The following is a 17,081-nucleotide window of genomic DNA, read 5'->3' on the forward strand; positions in this document are numbered from 1 at the left end:
TTTACATGTATTTGGAAAAAAAATAAAAAAAAAACTATTGAGAAGGGGACAAAAAGTCAAACTTATTGAAAAACAAGGACGATTCACATTGTGATCTCGGGTAAAGAAAAGGAGTGACGATTTTGAGAATTTGAGCAAAGAAATTCACATCATATGACCTCAGTCTTCTCAGTAAAATAGGGCAATGGGTCCATGTAAAATTAGGGTATAGCTGGTGGTAAGGGGAAAGAAACAATAGTTAGAAATAGTCATGGTGGGGATTCTATAGGACAGTTGATAAAGGTAGAGTGTGAAAGGTTATCAAAAATCAACTAAGGCTCAGATGAGCAAAGAGCTGTGATGAATAAATGAATATCAACCTGGAAAGGAAATTTCAAGTGGAAAGCATCATGGAGCTATCTCTGACCCTGAGCTCTTTATCTTCTTGATCAATGCCTTGGAGGAAAACATAAATGGTACACTCATCAGATTTGCTGATGACCCAAAGCTATGAGTGATGGCTGGCATAAATGGTTGACAGGGTCAGGATCTAAAAAGATCCCAGTGGGGTTAAAAGGACAGGCTGAATCTTCTAAGTTGAAATTTAATAAGAATAAGTATAAATTCCAATAGTTTGAATAAAATAAAAATTAATTGTATTGACTATTGTAAAACTTCTTAAATTGTGACCCCACATAGGTTTGCATAACTAAATGTTGGTGTCACAAAATTATGATTTATTATTAATAAATGTTTGATTTGCATATTTATTTTATATATCTGTATGCCCAAAATTTCTCAAGTGAAAAGGAGTTGTGAGTGGAAAAAAAAAATTAAGAAGTCCTGGACAACAGGATGGAGAAAGCCTGGCTGGATAATAGTTTATATGACTGAAATCTAGGGAGCTGAGAACTAGAGAATTCTTAGTTCTGAACTATGAATTACTAGAAGTATATAAGTTCAGAGAAGAGAAGACTCGGGGGCACATGGTGACCATGTCCAAGTATTTGGAGGTCTGCTTTATGGAAGAGGTATTAGTCTTGTTTTGTCTGGCTGCATAAGCTAGAACAAGGAGTTTTTTTTTTTTTTTTCCTGTACTTTACTGTGTTTTTTTTTTAAATCCAATTTTATTTCATTTTCAGTTCTGAATTTTTTCTCTCACAGAAAGCAAGAAAAATAAAACTTGTTAGAGATATTTTTAGCCAAGTAAAACAAATTCTCACATTAGCCATGTCTAAAAAAGTCATCTGCTCCCATCTACACATCTGCACCCATCACTTCTCTATCTGGGGGAGGAGGGTAGCAGGATTAATCAGAGTCCTCTGAAACTGTGCCTGATAGAACAAGGTTTAATAGAACTTGCAGAGAGAGAGATTTGGGTTCTGTATAAGAAAAAGCTTCTTCTCAACAGAGAGCTGTTCAAAAGTAGAACAAGATGCCCTGGAGGTAATGAGTTCCCATCGTTAGAAGTCTTCCAGAAAAACCTGGATGGTCCTATTGTGAAAATGGTAGAAGGAATTCTAGATCACATATAAGCAGTCTTTAGGGACCCCTGACATGCCTTTTTGCTCCAGAAATCTTTGGTTTTTTTAATTCTTCAAGGTTCTAGAATATTAGCTCTTGCCCCTGCCTTGTACAAGGTTTCTCCTTCCAGAGAAGCCATTATCCACTTACTCAGCAAGCTCTTGGGATCATCGGTGATGCTAATGGAAACTGCCCAGACTTTGCCTCTTGGTCAGGAAAGCCCCCAGTGACATCAGAGAGGGTCCCATTAACTGCTCAGGTCTTCGGGTCCTAGAAATGACCCTCGGAGCGATTGAGCCTTAGACAGCTAATCTTTGTTGAATTAAACTCCAAAGACAGCAACATATAAACAGCACGACTAATTTGTGATTTGTTAATTGGTTAAGGGCAGAATGAGGAAGCACCTGTTATGGGCCAAGTATTGTACCAAGTGCTTTATACAATTTACAAGTGCTTTGATCTTCTAGAAACCTAGAGGGACAGGTAAGAAGGGAGAGTGAGGGATGGGCAACGACAGTAGAGTGGTGTAAATTTGGCTTAGGAGCTGAGAAGCTATTTGACTAATCCCAGCTCTCTTGCTAACTTAGAATGAATAAAAATATCTCTGGAGGAGGGACTTGGAATTACAATTTTCTCATCTATAAAATGAGAGTGTTGGATGAGATAATTTCCATGGCTTTGCCCAGCTCTGATATTTGATATTAGGTGGTGCAGTGGGCAGGGTGGTGGACCTGGAAGGAGGAAAGCCTGAGTTCAAATCTGACCTCCAATATTTGCTACCTGTGTGAACCTAGGCAAGCCACCTAACTTTGTTCAGTGTAAGTTTCCTCATCTATAAAATGGGAATAATAGTAGCATCCATTCAAATGAGATGCTCTATTATGTGAATTACTTTGCAAACTGTATAGTGCCATATAAATGGAAGTTATTTTAAAATCCTTTTCAGGTGACCTTGGCCAAGAAATTTTTTTCTGTCTGGGGTTCAGATTCCTTATTTGTAAAATGAAAGAGTTTGAATATGATGCTCTTTAAAATCCTTTGCTACTCTAACATTTTGCAAAGGCATGAGTTTACATACTTCTTCACTGACTAGTATATTAATACTGACACTTTCCAGGGACTTGGGAAATGAAATTGGCCATTAGAAGAAGGTTTGGTGAGCCTGGGGTTCCAGCCAAAGTTTGGGGCGGCTCTGTGGGTTTCTCCATCCTGGGTTGTGGCAAAGTTAAGAGAAGACTCTCTTCCTAAGCTGCACCCATCTTTCTAGGGAGAAGTTCACATGGGCCAGGTGGCACATCTTGGGTCTTAGACAGTGCCAGGGGGCACTGCCCCAGTCTTCGCGGTGTCCAACTAACAAGTAAATGAAGTCATCTGGGTTCTCTTGTGGTTCTAAATGAACCTAAGTTTTTAGAACAAAAAGTGCCAGAGTTGAAAAGGATCTTATAATGTGTCAGTCAATCAGTCCACATTTCAATATTTGCTGTGAGTCAAGTCACTGTGCTGAGTACTGGGGATGCAAAGAAAGGTGGCCCTGCCCCCAACGGTTTCACAGTCTAATGGGGCTCACAGCAACATGCAGACACCTACATACAAATAGCCAGAGACAGGACAAACTGGAGACCAGAGGGAAGGCATTAGAACTAAGAGAGATTAATTGAGAGGCTTCCTCAGAAAGTGGGCTTTTAGCTGGGACTTGAAGAAAGCCAGGAGAGGGACATGAGGAAGGAGAACATTCCAGGCCGGGAAAAGGCCAGAGAAAATGCCTGGATAGTGTGGATTAACCAAGGCCGTTGTCACAGGATGGGAGATGGGCAAAGAGGGGACCTTGGGACAGAGGAGAGCGCTGAATATCTATGATCTGGGAGGACCTTTAAAACACAGAATGTTCAGAGCTGGGAAGTTCCTTAGAACCCAGGAGGTCAGAGCTGGGAGGGCCCTTAGAACTCAGGAGGTCAGAGCTGGGAGAGAATTTAGAACACTGACAGAGCTGGGAGAGCCCTTAGAACATGGGATGTCAGAGCTGGGAGGGCCCTTAGAACATGAGATGTCAGAGCTGGGAGGTTCCTTAGAACCCAGGATGTCAGAGCTGGGAGGGCCCTTAGAACCCAGGAGGTCATAGCTGGGAGGGCCCTTAGAACTCAGGAGGTCAGAGCCGGGAGGGCCCTTAGAACCCAGGATGTCAGAGCTGGGAGGGCCCTTAGAATATGGGATGTCAGAGCCGGGAGGGCCCTTAGAACCCAGGAGGTCATAGCCGGGAGGGCCCTTAGAACTCAGGAGGTCAGAGCCGGGAGGGCCCTTAGAACCCAGGAATGTCAGAGCTGGGAGGGCCCTTAGAACCCAGGAGGTCAGGGCTGGGAGGGCCCTTAGAATCTAGGATGTCAGGGATATGAATGATCTTTGAACATAGAATGTCAGAGTAGGGAAGGAATTCAGAATTGGAAGAACTTTCTTCTCTTGAATCAACAAACAGTTGGATTATCTAGTGAAGAGTCAGGAACTCTGGGTCTGTGGGAGATAAAACTGTGATCTCCTGGTTTTGTGACCTTGCTTTCCCTTTCTGTCTGCATCCCCCTTTCCTCTGTTTCAGTCTCCTGATCTTGTGCCCCAGTTAACTTTTCCTGGTGGGGAAGAAAGTGATATAATTACTGCCTTCTTTTTGAGAAGGGAAACATTCTTTGTTTGGAAGTTTCTGTGGTTTGAAAGAGAAATCCTGGGGAGGTCATCTCTGAGCCCCAACTTGTCTCTACTGGAGAATTTCACACCAGTCTGGGGAGGAGAGGTTTCAGAGCAGGGAGGCTTTTCCTAGAGAGGGTAACATGAAAAGGGTTTTCAAAACTATGTAGGGAGATGTACGACTCCCCCTCCTGCTGCTGCTGCTAGTGCCTTGCATCCCCTTATCTTGTCTCTGCTCAGAGATACACTCATCATTTCTACTCTTAGAATATAAACTCCTAGAGGTCACAGACCTAGGGGCCTTTGTTTTTGTATCCCCAATACTTATCATAGTGCCTGGTACAGGAGACACCTAAATGCTTATTAATTGAAAACTCTCCAGAGGAGAAGTTTGGGCATCTGAGACCTTGGCCTGGCTCAGTCAACGGCTTTCTGTGTGATTGGCCAAGTTGTTTCCTCTTCCTGAGGTTAAATTTCATCATCTACAAAATAAAGGAGTTGCACTAAATAAGCTTTCTGGTCCCTCCCAGAGCTGACATTCTGAGTTCCAAGGTCCAAAGCTCTAATATTCCATATTCTCAGGCATTTTATGATCCTCCAGGTGACTTCCTAAGTGCCCTCCCATTAACATTCTATATAGTCTGTATAGCTACACTCTTTCTTCTAAGGTGCTTTCAAAAAGCTCTGAAATTCTGTGTTTTAAAGACTCTTCCAATCTCAGACATTCTATGTTCTAACAGCCCTCCCAGATATGCCATTCTGGGTTCTAAGGGCCCTCTCAACACTGACAATCTGTGTTCTAAGGGCCATTTGAGCTCTCACATTCTTTCTTCTAAGGGTCTTCCTGCCACTGACATCCTGGGTTCTAAGGACCCTCCCAGCTCTGACCTCCTGGGTTCTAAGGGTCCTCCCAGCTCTGACATCCTGGGTTCTAAAGGGCCCCCCAGCTCTGGCATCCTGGGTTCTAAGCCCCCTCCCAGCTCTGACATCCCAGGTTCTAAGGGCCCCCCCAGCTCTGACATCCCGAATTCTAAGGGGCCCCTCCAGCTCTGGCATCCTGGGTTTTACAATTCCCTCTTCATTGAAGTAGGTAAACATTTCTGTAAATTAGGAACAAATTATGATCTGAGGAAGAAATTAGGAGAAAAGTCCAAAATTGAGACTCAGTGAATAGGATTAGTTTCCAGAAAGAAGGAGGCTAACTTAGTTCCATTCCCCACTGTCCAGATGAGACCACACCTGAAGGACGGCATTCAGTTCCCAGAAAGGACACTGACCCAATGCAGCGATCTGGGCCTGGAAGTCATGCCCTTTGAGCTAGAAGGAACCTTAAAAGACACCCAGTCTAACACTTCTGTAATGAGACTTAAGCTTGCTGCTGGATGAAGTACAGCATCAAATTGGGGAATGATTGTCCAGGGTTACATAGGGTAAAAGAACTTAGTTCAATACATCTTTCAAGTGACTTTTCCAGATGGCCCACATGTTGCTGTATCCCATCCCCATTAATACACACACACACACACACACACACACATACACACACACACACCTTCTCTCAAACATATTGTGTTCTTCTGCTATAATGTAGGTGCCTGAAAGACAGACTTGCCTCTCTTTTGTACTTGTCCCCCATTTATTAACATAATAAAATAAGGCTTAATAAATACTGATTGATTCAAGGGCCAGAGCTGGGATGACTGCAAATACAATTCAATAAATGCTGAATAAAAATCTGTTGTCTCTTGGACTCTGACACTATCATTGCTTGGGTAGGGGTGAGGAGGAGTGTTGGGGTGTGAGCTGTGGCTCTTAGATCCGCCACTGGAGTTCCCCTTTCCCAGTTTCCTGCTCTGATCCATCACCACTTGTTCTGGATTTGCCATTACCACTGGCTTCCAAAGGGCTGACACAGCTAGAAGTGGATGCTCAGTAACCTCTCCCTCTCTGTTCCGCTTTCTCTAGGTCATGAGTGTGTTGCTTCTCATTGAGCACTCAGTGGAGGTGGGAACTGGCAAAGGCTACTGCAAAATCCTACAGATGTCATACTACAAGATGGGTGAGTCGCTGGGGAAGGGGCTAGTTTCAGTAAGTGGGTTTGGGCTGAGGGAGAAAGAGGGAGTCGGGAATCGGGAGGCAGCTCAGTCTGTATTGAGGGACTTCACCAGCTGTGTCATTCACAAACTCTGCTGAACCACTTCCAATGATGGAAAAAGTTTGTTAAGTTTCACTATTGAACACATTGGCCCTACATCTCTAAGGGTCATCTCTGACCCTTAGGATATCTTATTTCCTTTAAAACCCAGTGCTTCTTACCCTACCCAAAATTACCTTGTGTTTAATAACAATAATAATGATAATAATGATTACTATTTATATGGCACCTAATATGTGCCAGGTATTATGTTATTTTATTTTTACAAATATCTCAATTGAAAACTAACCTTGGGAGGTAATTGCTATTATTATCCTCATTTTACAGATGAGGAAACTGAGGTAAACAGATCAAGTGATTTACCCAGATAATAAGTGTCTGAGGTTGCATTTGAATTCAGCTCTTTCTGATGCTATTTCACCCCCCTTCCAATGTATTTTGTGCATGCCAAGGATCAGTGCTCTAACACTGGAGGGGACTTCAGAGACCATCTTTATGTTCATGTGATCTCTTCTAAGTCTCTGTATCCCCAGTGGCTAGTGAAGTGGCTGGTACGGAGTAAGTGCTTAATGAATACTTATTGATTAATTGGACAATTTTAATGATTAGAGAGCTCTATAAAATGTCAGAGCTAGAGGGGATTTTAGAGATATTCAGTTCCAAGGCTCTCATTTTACAGGTGAGGAAATTGAGCTTCAGAGAGAGAAAAATGACTCCCCAAAAATCATATATTAAGCTAGTGACAGAACCTAGAATCCAGATTTCTTCATTCTTTCTACTTGATGACCTTGCTTCTCTTGGATCAGGTCAAATCAAATCAGAACAGAAATTTAGAACTGGGGAACACAAGACACAAGAAACAACTGAGGAATGAGTAGTTAGACGTCAACTATGGATGCCAGAACCAGAAAGAGGCAGAGCCTTATTGGAATCCAGGTTCTCTGACTCCAGGTCCACTCTTTAAGATTGGACCCCAAGGTTCCTTACTATTCTTTCCCTTGGTTTTCAGCCGACATTGCCTCCAGCTTCCTGCTCATCATCATGCTTTTTATCATCAGTGTGAACTTGATCTATGGTGTGCTCAAGGTAAGAGGCAGCCAGTGGTTCAGCCCATTAGCACTGGACCGGAAACTCTTCTCCATCCCCAATGACCAGCTGGACATCTCAGGAGCTTCCTTGGAGAGCTCGGATTGGAGAAGGGGCTGTGCTAGTTTCAAATAGCTAGTGTGTGTGTGTGTGTGTGTGTGTGTGTGTGTGTGTGTGTAAGAAGCATAAATGACTCCACTTTTCCATTCCACGCTGGGTTGTTTTTGGAGCCATCATTACATTTAACCACTGAACTACCATTTGGATCCCATAGGGGTGGGGGTGTAGTTACATAACTTCTCAGTATCTGTGGTGGAATCTGGACTTAGGCTTTCTTACCTCCAAGTTCCTGGTTTTACCCGCTACCTCATCTCGCTGAGTAAGAGGCACTGAGTATAGTGCAAAGAATGTGAATTTTGAAATAAGTAGATCAGAGTTCCAGTCCTTAATCTCCTTGGTCAAATAACTTTTACCTCTGAGCCTCAGTTTTACTCATCTTTAAAATGGATAAAATAATACTTGCCTTGACTGTCTCAGAGGGGAAGATCAAAATGAGAAAAATAATTACTTTTGTGTCTTTCTGGTAACCTTTCCACATTAACTCCAAATTTTCTCCTGTACTGATCCATCAGACTACCTGAAATCCCAGCATTAAAGATTCATTTCTTTAAATTAAGACATATGTTCTCTATTGCAAAAGCCTCCTTTGGTAGGATGGACAGTACAGGAAACTGTTAGTCATTTCTCCCTAAGTGTGAATGAGTTTCTTAGCGGGAGCTTTAGTTTCCTGGCAGCTCTTAAGAACAGAGGCCCCCAGAGAAGGAAGTTTTTGTGGGAGGAAGAAAGAGGGTGGGAGGGATTATCTTGGAATGAAACAGAGGGTAACTTGGTGGGTTTGCCCCCAATTTCCTCTGGTGTTAATAGACACCTGCTTGGGGACTGGTGGGTTCAGAGGAGGGAAGAGCAGGCCTAGAAAGGCTAGAAAATTCAAATGCCCTTGACTTCCTGGGGGCTGGTTTCACAGGTAGACTTGGCTAATGCCAGGCAAGTAACAGAAGTGGGACTGGGAAGGGGCATGTTGGAAATGAACCAAATTTTGGAAAGGACCTAAGGATTCAATTAGAGCTGGATCGAGAGATGTCCATGCAGATCCTGAAAACAACCATTTGGGGGCTGATGTGGAAACTTCTTTTGGGGTCACCATTATATCTGATCATTGAGCCACCACTTACGCCCCATTGAGGAGGGACTGGCTATTTTCCTGAGGAAATCCAATTCTCTGTGGCCAAGCTAATGTGGCTGTACTAATGTACACCTGCAATGGATTATCTTGGGAATAGGTAGAGCTTTATTCTACGTGTTCACCAGTAAGTCCTTGCAAGGTCTCTGTCCCACTATATCCAAGACTCATTTTCTGTCTTTATTGGGATTTTGGCCATGGACTCGTCAAAAGATTGGGGTAATCATTAACTAGGCCCTTACACATACATAGCACCAATAGCCAATCTCATAATAACGGTGTGATCCCCACTGGACAGAAGAGGATCTGAGACTTGAGGAAGGAAACAACTAGAGGCCAGTGTTACATAGTGAGATACTGGTAATGCTATAGCCAGAAAACTGCCCCTTCTCCTCCATGGAGGCAAAGGGAGGGAATTCAGCACAGGGTTTCTTTCCAGCCTGAATTATCACAGCACACAGGCCCCTACTTGCCACCTTTCTTTGGCCATGGGCTCTCCATGAGACCTCGATGGTGAAGAACAGATGCACTCCAAGTTTCATGCTCTGAAAATGGAGGATCGACTCACAATGAGCTGATATATTCTGTGGCATCTGTGGGGCCCCATTATGGGGCTTTTGACTCAGCATCATTGGAAAGAGGAACTACTATATCTCTTTTCTGCCTCTGTGGCCCAGGAAACACATAGAGCCAATAAACAGTGTACTTTAAATGACATCAATGGGAAGAGATAAAAAACAGGGTCCTCAAGGAACAAGGAGCAGTCATGTCTTTTTACCATCAGATAATTGCCAAACTTGAGATTAGACCAATAGATAGTCATCCCTTTGGGTTAACAAACACATAGAACATAAAGACAAACATAGAATTCCGGGGGAGAAAGCACCCATAACCTATATGTTCCTTACACTTTAGTAGGAACCACAAGATAAGTTGCTTTCTATCAGTATTATTGGCTGTGACCAGGGGAACAAAAGGTTGAAGGCTTTGGGACTGGGAAAAGAAGGAAAGATCATTTTAGGGCCTGGTAGTAGAAGGCCCATCTTGGTGCCAGGGCAGCATGGGGACGCATTGAGGAGAGGCCTGGAGTCAGGAAGTCTCAACTTAATGTGTTCAAATATCGCCTCAGATACTTCCTAGCTGTGTGATCTTGGGTAAGTCACTTAATCCTGTTTGCCTCAGGTTAATTATCTGTAAAAAAAAAAAAAAAAAAAAAAAAAAAAAAAAGCTGGAGAAGAAAATGGCAAACGACTCCAATTGCTTTGCCAAGAAAACCACAAATTGGGATCATGAAGTCAGACACAACTTAAACAATGACTGAACAATAATTAGAAGGCCTGGATAGTCTCAAAATTTAGAGCTAAAAGGGCCTTTAGAAGTCTCATAGTATGCTTAATTTTACAGATTTGGGAAGTAAGACTCAGAGATTTAGACTTGCTCAAGGTGCAGAACTGGGATCAGAGTCTAGGTCCTTTTACTACACATCTAGAAGAACTTCATCATGTTTTTGGGTACGAGTGTATTTAGCAGCAGAAAGAGACATGGAACTTAAATCAAGGTTTGGGTATGAGTTCAGTAGCAGAAAGAGATTTAGAACCGAAATCATGTTTTGGATATGAGTGGATTCAGCAGCAGAAAGCGATCTAGAATTTCAACCATGTTTTAGGTATGAGTGGATTCAGCTTAGGAGATCTAGAACTTAAATCATGTTTTAGGTATGAGTGGATTCAGCTTAGGAGATCTAGAACTTAAATCATGTTTTAGGTATGAGTGGATTCAGCTTAGAAGATCTAGAACTTAAAATCATGTTTTGGATATGAGTGGATTTAGTAGCAGAAGGAGATCTAGAACTTAAAATCATGTTTTGGGTATGAGTGGATTCAGCTGCAAGAGATCTAGGACTTCAACCATGTTTTGGATATTAGTGAATTCAGTGGCAGAAGGAGAGCTAGAACTTCAATCATGTTTGGGGAATGAGTAGATTCAACAGCAGAAGCATACTGAAATTGGAATATGGCAACTCTGAGAAGTAGAAGAGGTGAGCAATACAGAAAGAGGAAGAAGAATGATGTAATGCTGAGTTTGGAGTTCAAAGAAGGCCTAGGTTTATTCTCTCTACCAATCAGGGTGATGACCTTGGATACCTAGACTTGTTCTAGTTCTGCCAAATGGAATTTAGAGGGCTCAGAAGGGGCTTGAGGCAATCAATAAGCAGTACCACAAGCATTTGGGGAGTCAGCTATGATCTATCTCTAGAATAATTCAGGACAAAAACCCTCTCCAAACTCTCTTGCCTAAAATAACCGCCATTTCCATGGCCTAGTGGTAAGTATCATGAACTTATAGACTGAGAGGTGGAAGGGACCCCAAAATGCTTCTAATCCCAACCCTTCATTTTACCCATAAAGAGTGGAATCTGAGCACTCTCAATGGATCCTGTTCCTTCCACACTGGACATCCAAAGGCACAGGGTCTTTCTGAAAATTGGGAGCCCTTTCCTTCTCTAAACCCAAGATTTCTTTATGATCAGCTAGTTAACCGATTCCCTTCCTTCTTTCCTTGTGATGATGATCTGTTCTTCAAGAAAGGCAGGTCAACAGTTGGAAAACTCTTTTTTCCAGAACCGGGAGCGACACCTTTTGCCTTTCTTGTCTCTGCAAATCATGGATTTTCTTCTGTGCCTCCTCACACTGCTGGGCTCCTACATTGAACTACCTGCCTATCTGAAGTTTGGTTCTCAGGGAAGTCGATCGGTGAGTAGTCAGCCTCCCAGACCAGTTTAGGCTTGGGGCTCTGGGCCTTAGGAGCAGAGAGGGTGGGACAATGGCAGGACTGAGATCAATGAAGCAGGCAGCTACTTAGGCTTGAACAGGGCATATTTTGGTGGAGGCACAAAGCTTCTTTTGTGCTTTTTGTGACTTTTGATGAGAGCACATTTCCCTTTTTATTTTAAAATTTTTTTGTGGTAAAAATTTAATTTTTATCAGTGATTTATTTGGGCTGATTACTCAACTGGATCTGTGATTAATTGATTGGAAATACCCTCAAATAGTGCAGATTGAAACCTCTACATCCTGCCTTTCCTATACAACTCAGTTCCTGTCCATGTCCTCCCCAAAGTTTGTCCCAGAGGATCCACTTGATGAGCTGGGAGTCCTTCCTTGATTTCTCTCAATATCACAAAGGTGGCAATGAAGCACTCTGTTTTCCTTTGCTCTTTCCAACTGGCCAGACCATGTTCTTCCTGGATGATAGCATTTAATTAATTGTATTAATATGTATTTAATTATTATTTGATCCTGTTTTTTAAAGTTTCTCATTATTTATTATTTAGTATTCTCATATTTATATATTGCAACCTACTCACACCTACTTTTCCATTGTCCTTCTAGTGATATTTAGCTTTGAGTCTTTGGAAGCTATAGCAAGCAATATAAGGCAACATTGTTAAAATGTTCTAGTTAGCAGAGTGGCTGAGTAAGCAGATTTCTGGGCCTGAAGCTAGGAGGGCTTTAAATTCAAATCCAGCCTCAGGCACTTCCTAGCTCTATAACTCTGGGCAGGTCATTTAATTCTGCCCTTGGTTTCCTTATCTGTAAGATAAACTGGAGAAAGAAATGACAGATTGGAAAAGTATTTTTCCCTGGTTTTTCTGAATAAAGTAAAACCTTTTATTTGGTTGAAATGTCTTTCTTTGAGGGGACCATATAGGTTGTATAAAGCTTTTTCTGCTTTTATAAAGCAGAAAATTTGCTTTCTCATGAAAAGGATACAAATTAAATTAATCCATGGGAGTTGTCATCCTATATTTTCTATTTGAAAAATTAGATTAAAAAGTTTCATTTAGGTTTTCTGTTTTAATACTCTAGTTTTCCAACTACTTCTCTCTTCTTCTCAGTGAATCTTTCTTTAAATCTAAAGAGAAAAAACAATTAAACAAAGACCATTGAACATATTGATTTAATTGGACAGTATATGCAACATTCCAAATCCATAGACCCCCATCTTTCCAACAAAAAAGAGGAAAATGCATACTTTTTATGCTAGAAAATTCCATTTTCCATGGTTCACGGGAATTTATTTTAGTTACGTTAAGTCCCAAATACAACACAGAGACTCAGACTCTCAAGGGATCTTGAGATCCTACAGGCAAAAGTGCAAATTTCAGATTTTGATTTAAGGATGCAAAAATATCTCATCTGAATTCAATGCTGGGCATATTGTAGAGCTAGGAGCTCTATGGGCATTGGGATCCAGGTTGAGCAAAGAAAACACAGGACACTATGTGTCTGGTTTCTAGAGTGGAACAAGGGGAAAGCAGTCAGAAGGGGCTGTAGCATCTGGAAGGGTTGATGAACAAAATGGTTAGCAGGCGGGCCATTGGTAAATGGATGAATTAGAGTCTTCCTGAAAAATTGTTGTAGGCAGTGGATAAGATGAAGAAAGAAAACTCACTTTGGATTTAAACTCACCTCTCTTAAATTTAGGTGTTTTGAATTTTCAGAGTCTTTGAGGGAACCAATTGTCTTTGGTGATCTGAATATTGTGGCTAACTGAAGCCCACTCTGAAAGTCCATTTCCATAGACTTGTAGAGTGTTAGATTGGTAAGGATTTAAACGCAGACTATGGAATGCTAGAATTGAGAATGTCAGATCACAGAATCATAGTGTGAGACGATCTTGGCAGATTATAAAGCATACACCCTTTTTGTTTCAATACTTGTTCTTCAAAATCTTTTTTTTTTAATGCCTTAATTAAGCAATCAGATAGAATTGGCCATTGAGGCAAGCTGGGATTCATCATGGCTCATCTCTTTTCTGTTCAACATTTTCAAGAATCCCTTTAATGGAGGGATTGATGGTCTGTTTGTCAGATCTTTGGATGCTCCAAAGCTGGGAGGGACAGCTAACACGTTAGATGACAGAATTAGAATCTAAAAAGACCTTGGCAGTCCAGAAGGATAGGCTGCTTCTAATGACAGGAAATTTCATAGGGATAGATGTGAAGCTTGACATTTGAATTAAAAAAAAACCCAGCTGAACAACTATAGAATGGGGAGGGGGGAGAGCAACCAGGAGGGAAGTGGTGTGTGGTTAAACAATAGTCATAAGACCTGGGGTTTTAATGGGCTATAACTTCCTTATGAGTCAACAGTGTGTTATGGAAGCTCTAAAAGCCTATGTGATCTCATGTAACAATGATGGAGGTGCACTATCAACCACAGCTGGTGGGTACTGGCTTCAGTCCTGGGCACCAAGGACATTTAGAGAATATAGGGCTGGTAGGAGGTGCCATAATGCTCTGAGGGTGGGGTATGGAGTCAGGAACCCTTGACTTCCAATCCAGCCTTAGACATTGACTAGTTGGGTGACCCTCACAAGTCACTTCACCTGTTTCCCTCAATTTCTTCATCTGTAAAACAGAGAAAAGAATGGTACCATCCTTCCAGGGTTATTGTAAGGACCAAATGAGATAACAAATACAAAGTGTCTAGCACAGTACCTGGCACATAGTGGGTGCTATCTAAATGTTAGCTATTGTTATTTAGAATGATTTTGATCAGCAGCATCACATCTAGAAAATCAAAATTGTGGGAAACCCAGAAGCCTAAGTCCTTGAAGGATTATTCAAGGGAACTGGGGATTTTTAGCCCCCTAAAAGAAAAGATGTGGGGAGACAGAGCCTGAAGAGACTTCCCAGTAGTAGGGACTCTAGTCTTGTGTCACCATATGTCAGACTTTATTACTACTTTTTGGCATTAGCAAAATACACAAAATTAGAGAAGGCACCCCAAATGTTCCTGTAGACTATTTGTGACTGAACTGTGGCAGAGCATTCTGAGTTCGTGTTGATCTGATCAGCCACAGTCGCAAGCACGTAACTCGATTCTAACATAGTGATGATATTTTGGTTCTCTTCGAAAATGATGGACAACAACACTACTTTTTGGTATAGGTTAGTAAAACTAAGCTGAAATCTAAGTAAACTAAGTTAATAAAACTAAGCTCCTAAGTGCTATGCCTGAACTGTATACTATTCTCTGACAGATTGCCTGAACAATCATAACAATAGCTAGCATTTTTATAGGGTTTCCAGGTTTGTAAAGTGCTTTATAAATATTATCTCATTTGATCTTCATTACAACCCTGCGAAATATTATATCCATTTTTGTTGTTGACCAACTCCTTGTGATGCTTCTTCAGTGGCTTGAGGCAAACAAGGTTAAGTGACTTGCCCAAGATCACATAGCTAGTAAGTGTCTGAGGCTGGATTCCTGACTCCAGACTCAGTTCTCTATCCACTGAGCCACTTAATTACTTCTGGAAGAAACTAAGAAATGGCATAGGGTCAAGCAGCTTTCAAGTGTCTTGAGGTAGGATCTGAATTTAGAACTTCTTGACTCAAGTCTAGCACCTTATCTAGCTGCTCCATTAGTCTCAAAATCGAAAAGGATAACCTTCCCATAGCTAGTAGGAACAAGGACTATAGCATGTTTTTCACTTTTTCTCTGAAAAACAATTCTTTATTTAAAAAAAGAATAACATAACAAAGCATAATATCTCATCATTGTGTTTAAGTGACTGTATAAGTATAACAAGATACAAAGAAATATAATATTTAAGTAAGTGAGTACTTTTCTGATACATCTTCCAATCATTTCAACATGTATCTGTTGAGTTTCTACTGTGTGTCTAGAGTGCACTTCTGGTCCTGAATTAGTCTGTCAAGTACTGTCAACTCATACATTTTTCTCTTCTTCCTTCCTTTTCCAGAAAGGGCCCTTCAAGGTCCCTATCATGGCTCTGCAGTTGCTGGATTTCTGCCTCAGCATCTTGACTCTCTGCAGCTCCTACATGGAGGTCCCTACCTATCTCAACTTTAAGTCCATGAACCATATGGTGAGTATGATCACTGGAGGATTTCAGTGTTAACTTTGGCCTGAGCTACTTAGGATGTCGTTGAAATAGCCATCCATCTCTAAGGTGCTTAGGAATGGTCAAGATCCTGAGTTATAAGTGATGGCAGCTCCCTTCAGGTGGTCAGATGGTTCCTTAAAATAACTGTCTCTATGACTGTTGCAGAATTATCTCCCAAGTCGAGAAGGCATGACTCACGATCAATTTATCAAGCTGATGATTGGATTCTCCATAGCGTTCCTCATTGTTCTGATCTTGAAGGTACGTCATTCTCCCTTTGCTTCATCTCTTCCTCTTTCCCTCCCCACCCCCAACAACTAACTGCTTAGGGTGCCTGTATAGAACTTTGAGATCTAGGACCCTGGGCTGGTAGAGCCCAAGTATAACTCATGGCAAATTACTGAAACTGGCAAATTTGATCTTTGCCTCTACCTCCCCTTTTGACTTTCTTTCCTCCCTCCATTTTCCACCATCCCCAGGTAACCAAGAACTCTTATAGAGTTCTAGGTCTCTCCTATTTAGAACAGTATTGATCTAATAAAATCAATTACACTGAGCTATTAGGATTCCAATGTGTTCCCTTTCTAACAAACCTAGCAGGATGTAGGGTTTCATAATTCATAATCTGAAATTCAATCAATTTTTTTTTCAGGTCTACATGTTCAAATGTGTCTGGAGATGCTACAAGTACATAAAATCCCTAAATAGGGGTGAGGAAAAAATCAATACCAAGATTTTGCAGAAGGTGAGCACTTAGCTTAAATTGTAACTAGTTACACCACCTAGGGTGGGGCAAAAAGGATTTTGCTCTGGAGTGGAGACTAAAGTGTTTTAAAATACTTTCAAACTTATTGCAGATACAGTCAAACTTATAGAGATTAGAACCTAATTAGCAAAAAAAAAAAAAAAAAAAAAAAAAAGAGTTAAAATAGGCTACCAGATAGCAGTTTCCTCCTCTCAGTGATTGCTGGCTAATTAAACTCCTCCCAAGCCTTAGCACACTCAGTCTCTTTTCTCTCTGTTACTTCAGTTGAATTGAGGGCATCGTTGGGGCTGCTTATCCTTGGCATGGAAATGACTAGTTCTACCTCTTTTTAAATATGACCTTCAGAAACCTTGGGGAGAGGGAAAAAAAGGTTTTGAAAAAATCAAAAAACTCTTTTTTTTTTTTTTTTTTTTTTTTAAATAAAGGAATCAGGGTTAAATGACTTGACTAGTCATTTGGAGCTGAATTTGAACTCAAGTCCTCCTCAAGTTAAATCATGATTCAACCAGTATTTAAAGCATTGGGCCCACCTACATTTTTAGTGTCTTCTTTTTTATGGGACAGCCAAGCAACTTAATGGCTAGAGCACTAGTTCTGGATTCAGAAAGAACTGAATTCAAATCCAGCCTCAGTCACTAACTAGATGTGTGACTCTGGGCAAGTCACTTTACCCTGTTTGCCTCAGTTTCCTCATCTGTAAAATGAGCTGGAGAACAACAATAACTTCCTGATTCCAGGTC

The 17,081-nt window shown here is 41.3% G+C and overlaps 1 protein-coding gene across 1 annotated transcript in view; it reads left to right on the forward strand.

Annotated features, from left to right (window-relative positions):
* Positions 1–17,081, forward strand: part of LAPTM5 (lysosomal protein transmembrane 5) — a 46,679-nt gene that overhangs the window by 26,905 nt on the left and 2,693 nt on the right. The window contains exons 2-7 of the mRNA XM_012546020.3: positions 6,142–6,235; positions 7,341–7,417; positions 11,279–11,410; positions 15,432–15,557; positions 15,741–15,836; positions 16,228–16,320. Of these exons, the coding sequence (XP_012401474.1) occupies positions 6,142–6,235; positions 7,341–7,417; positions 11,279–11,410; positions 15,432–15,557; positions 15,741–15,836; positions 16,228–16,320 (618 nt within the window). The remainder of the gene's footprint in view (positions 1–6,141; positions 6,236–7,340; positions 7,418–11,278; positions 11,411–15,431; positions 15,558–15,740; positions 15,837–16,227; positions 16,321–17,081) is intronic.

Source organism: Sarcophilus harrisii, chromosome 3 (assembly GCF_902635505.1).
Source record: "Sarcophilus harrisii chromosome 3, mSarHar1.11, whole genome shotgun sequence".
Taxonomy (NCBI): Eukaryota; Metazoa; Chordata; class Mammalia; order Dasyuromorphia; family Dasyuridae; genus Sarcophilus; species Sarcophilus harrisii.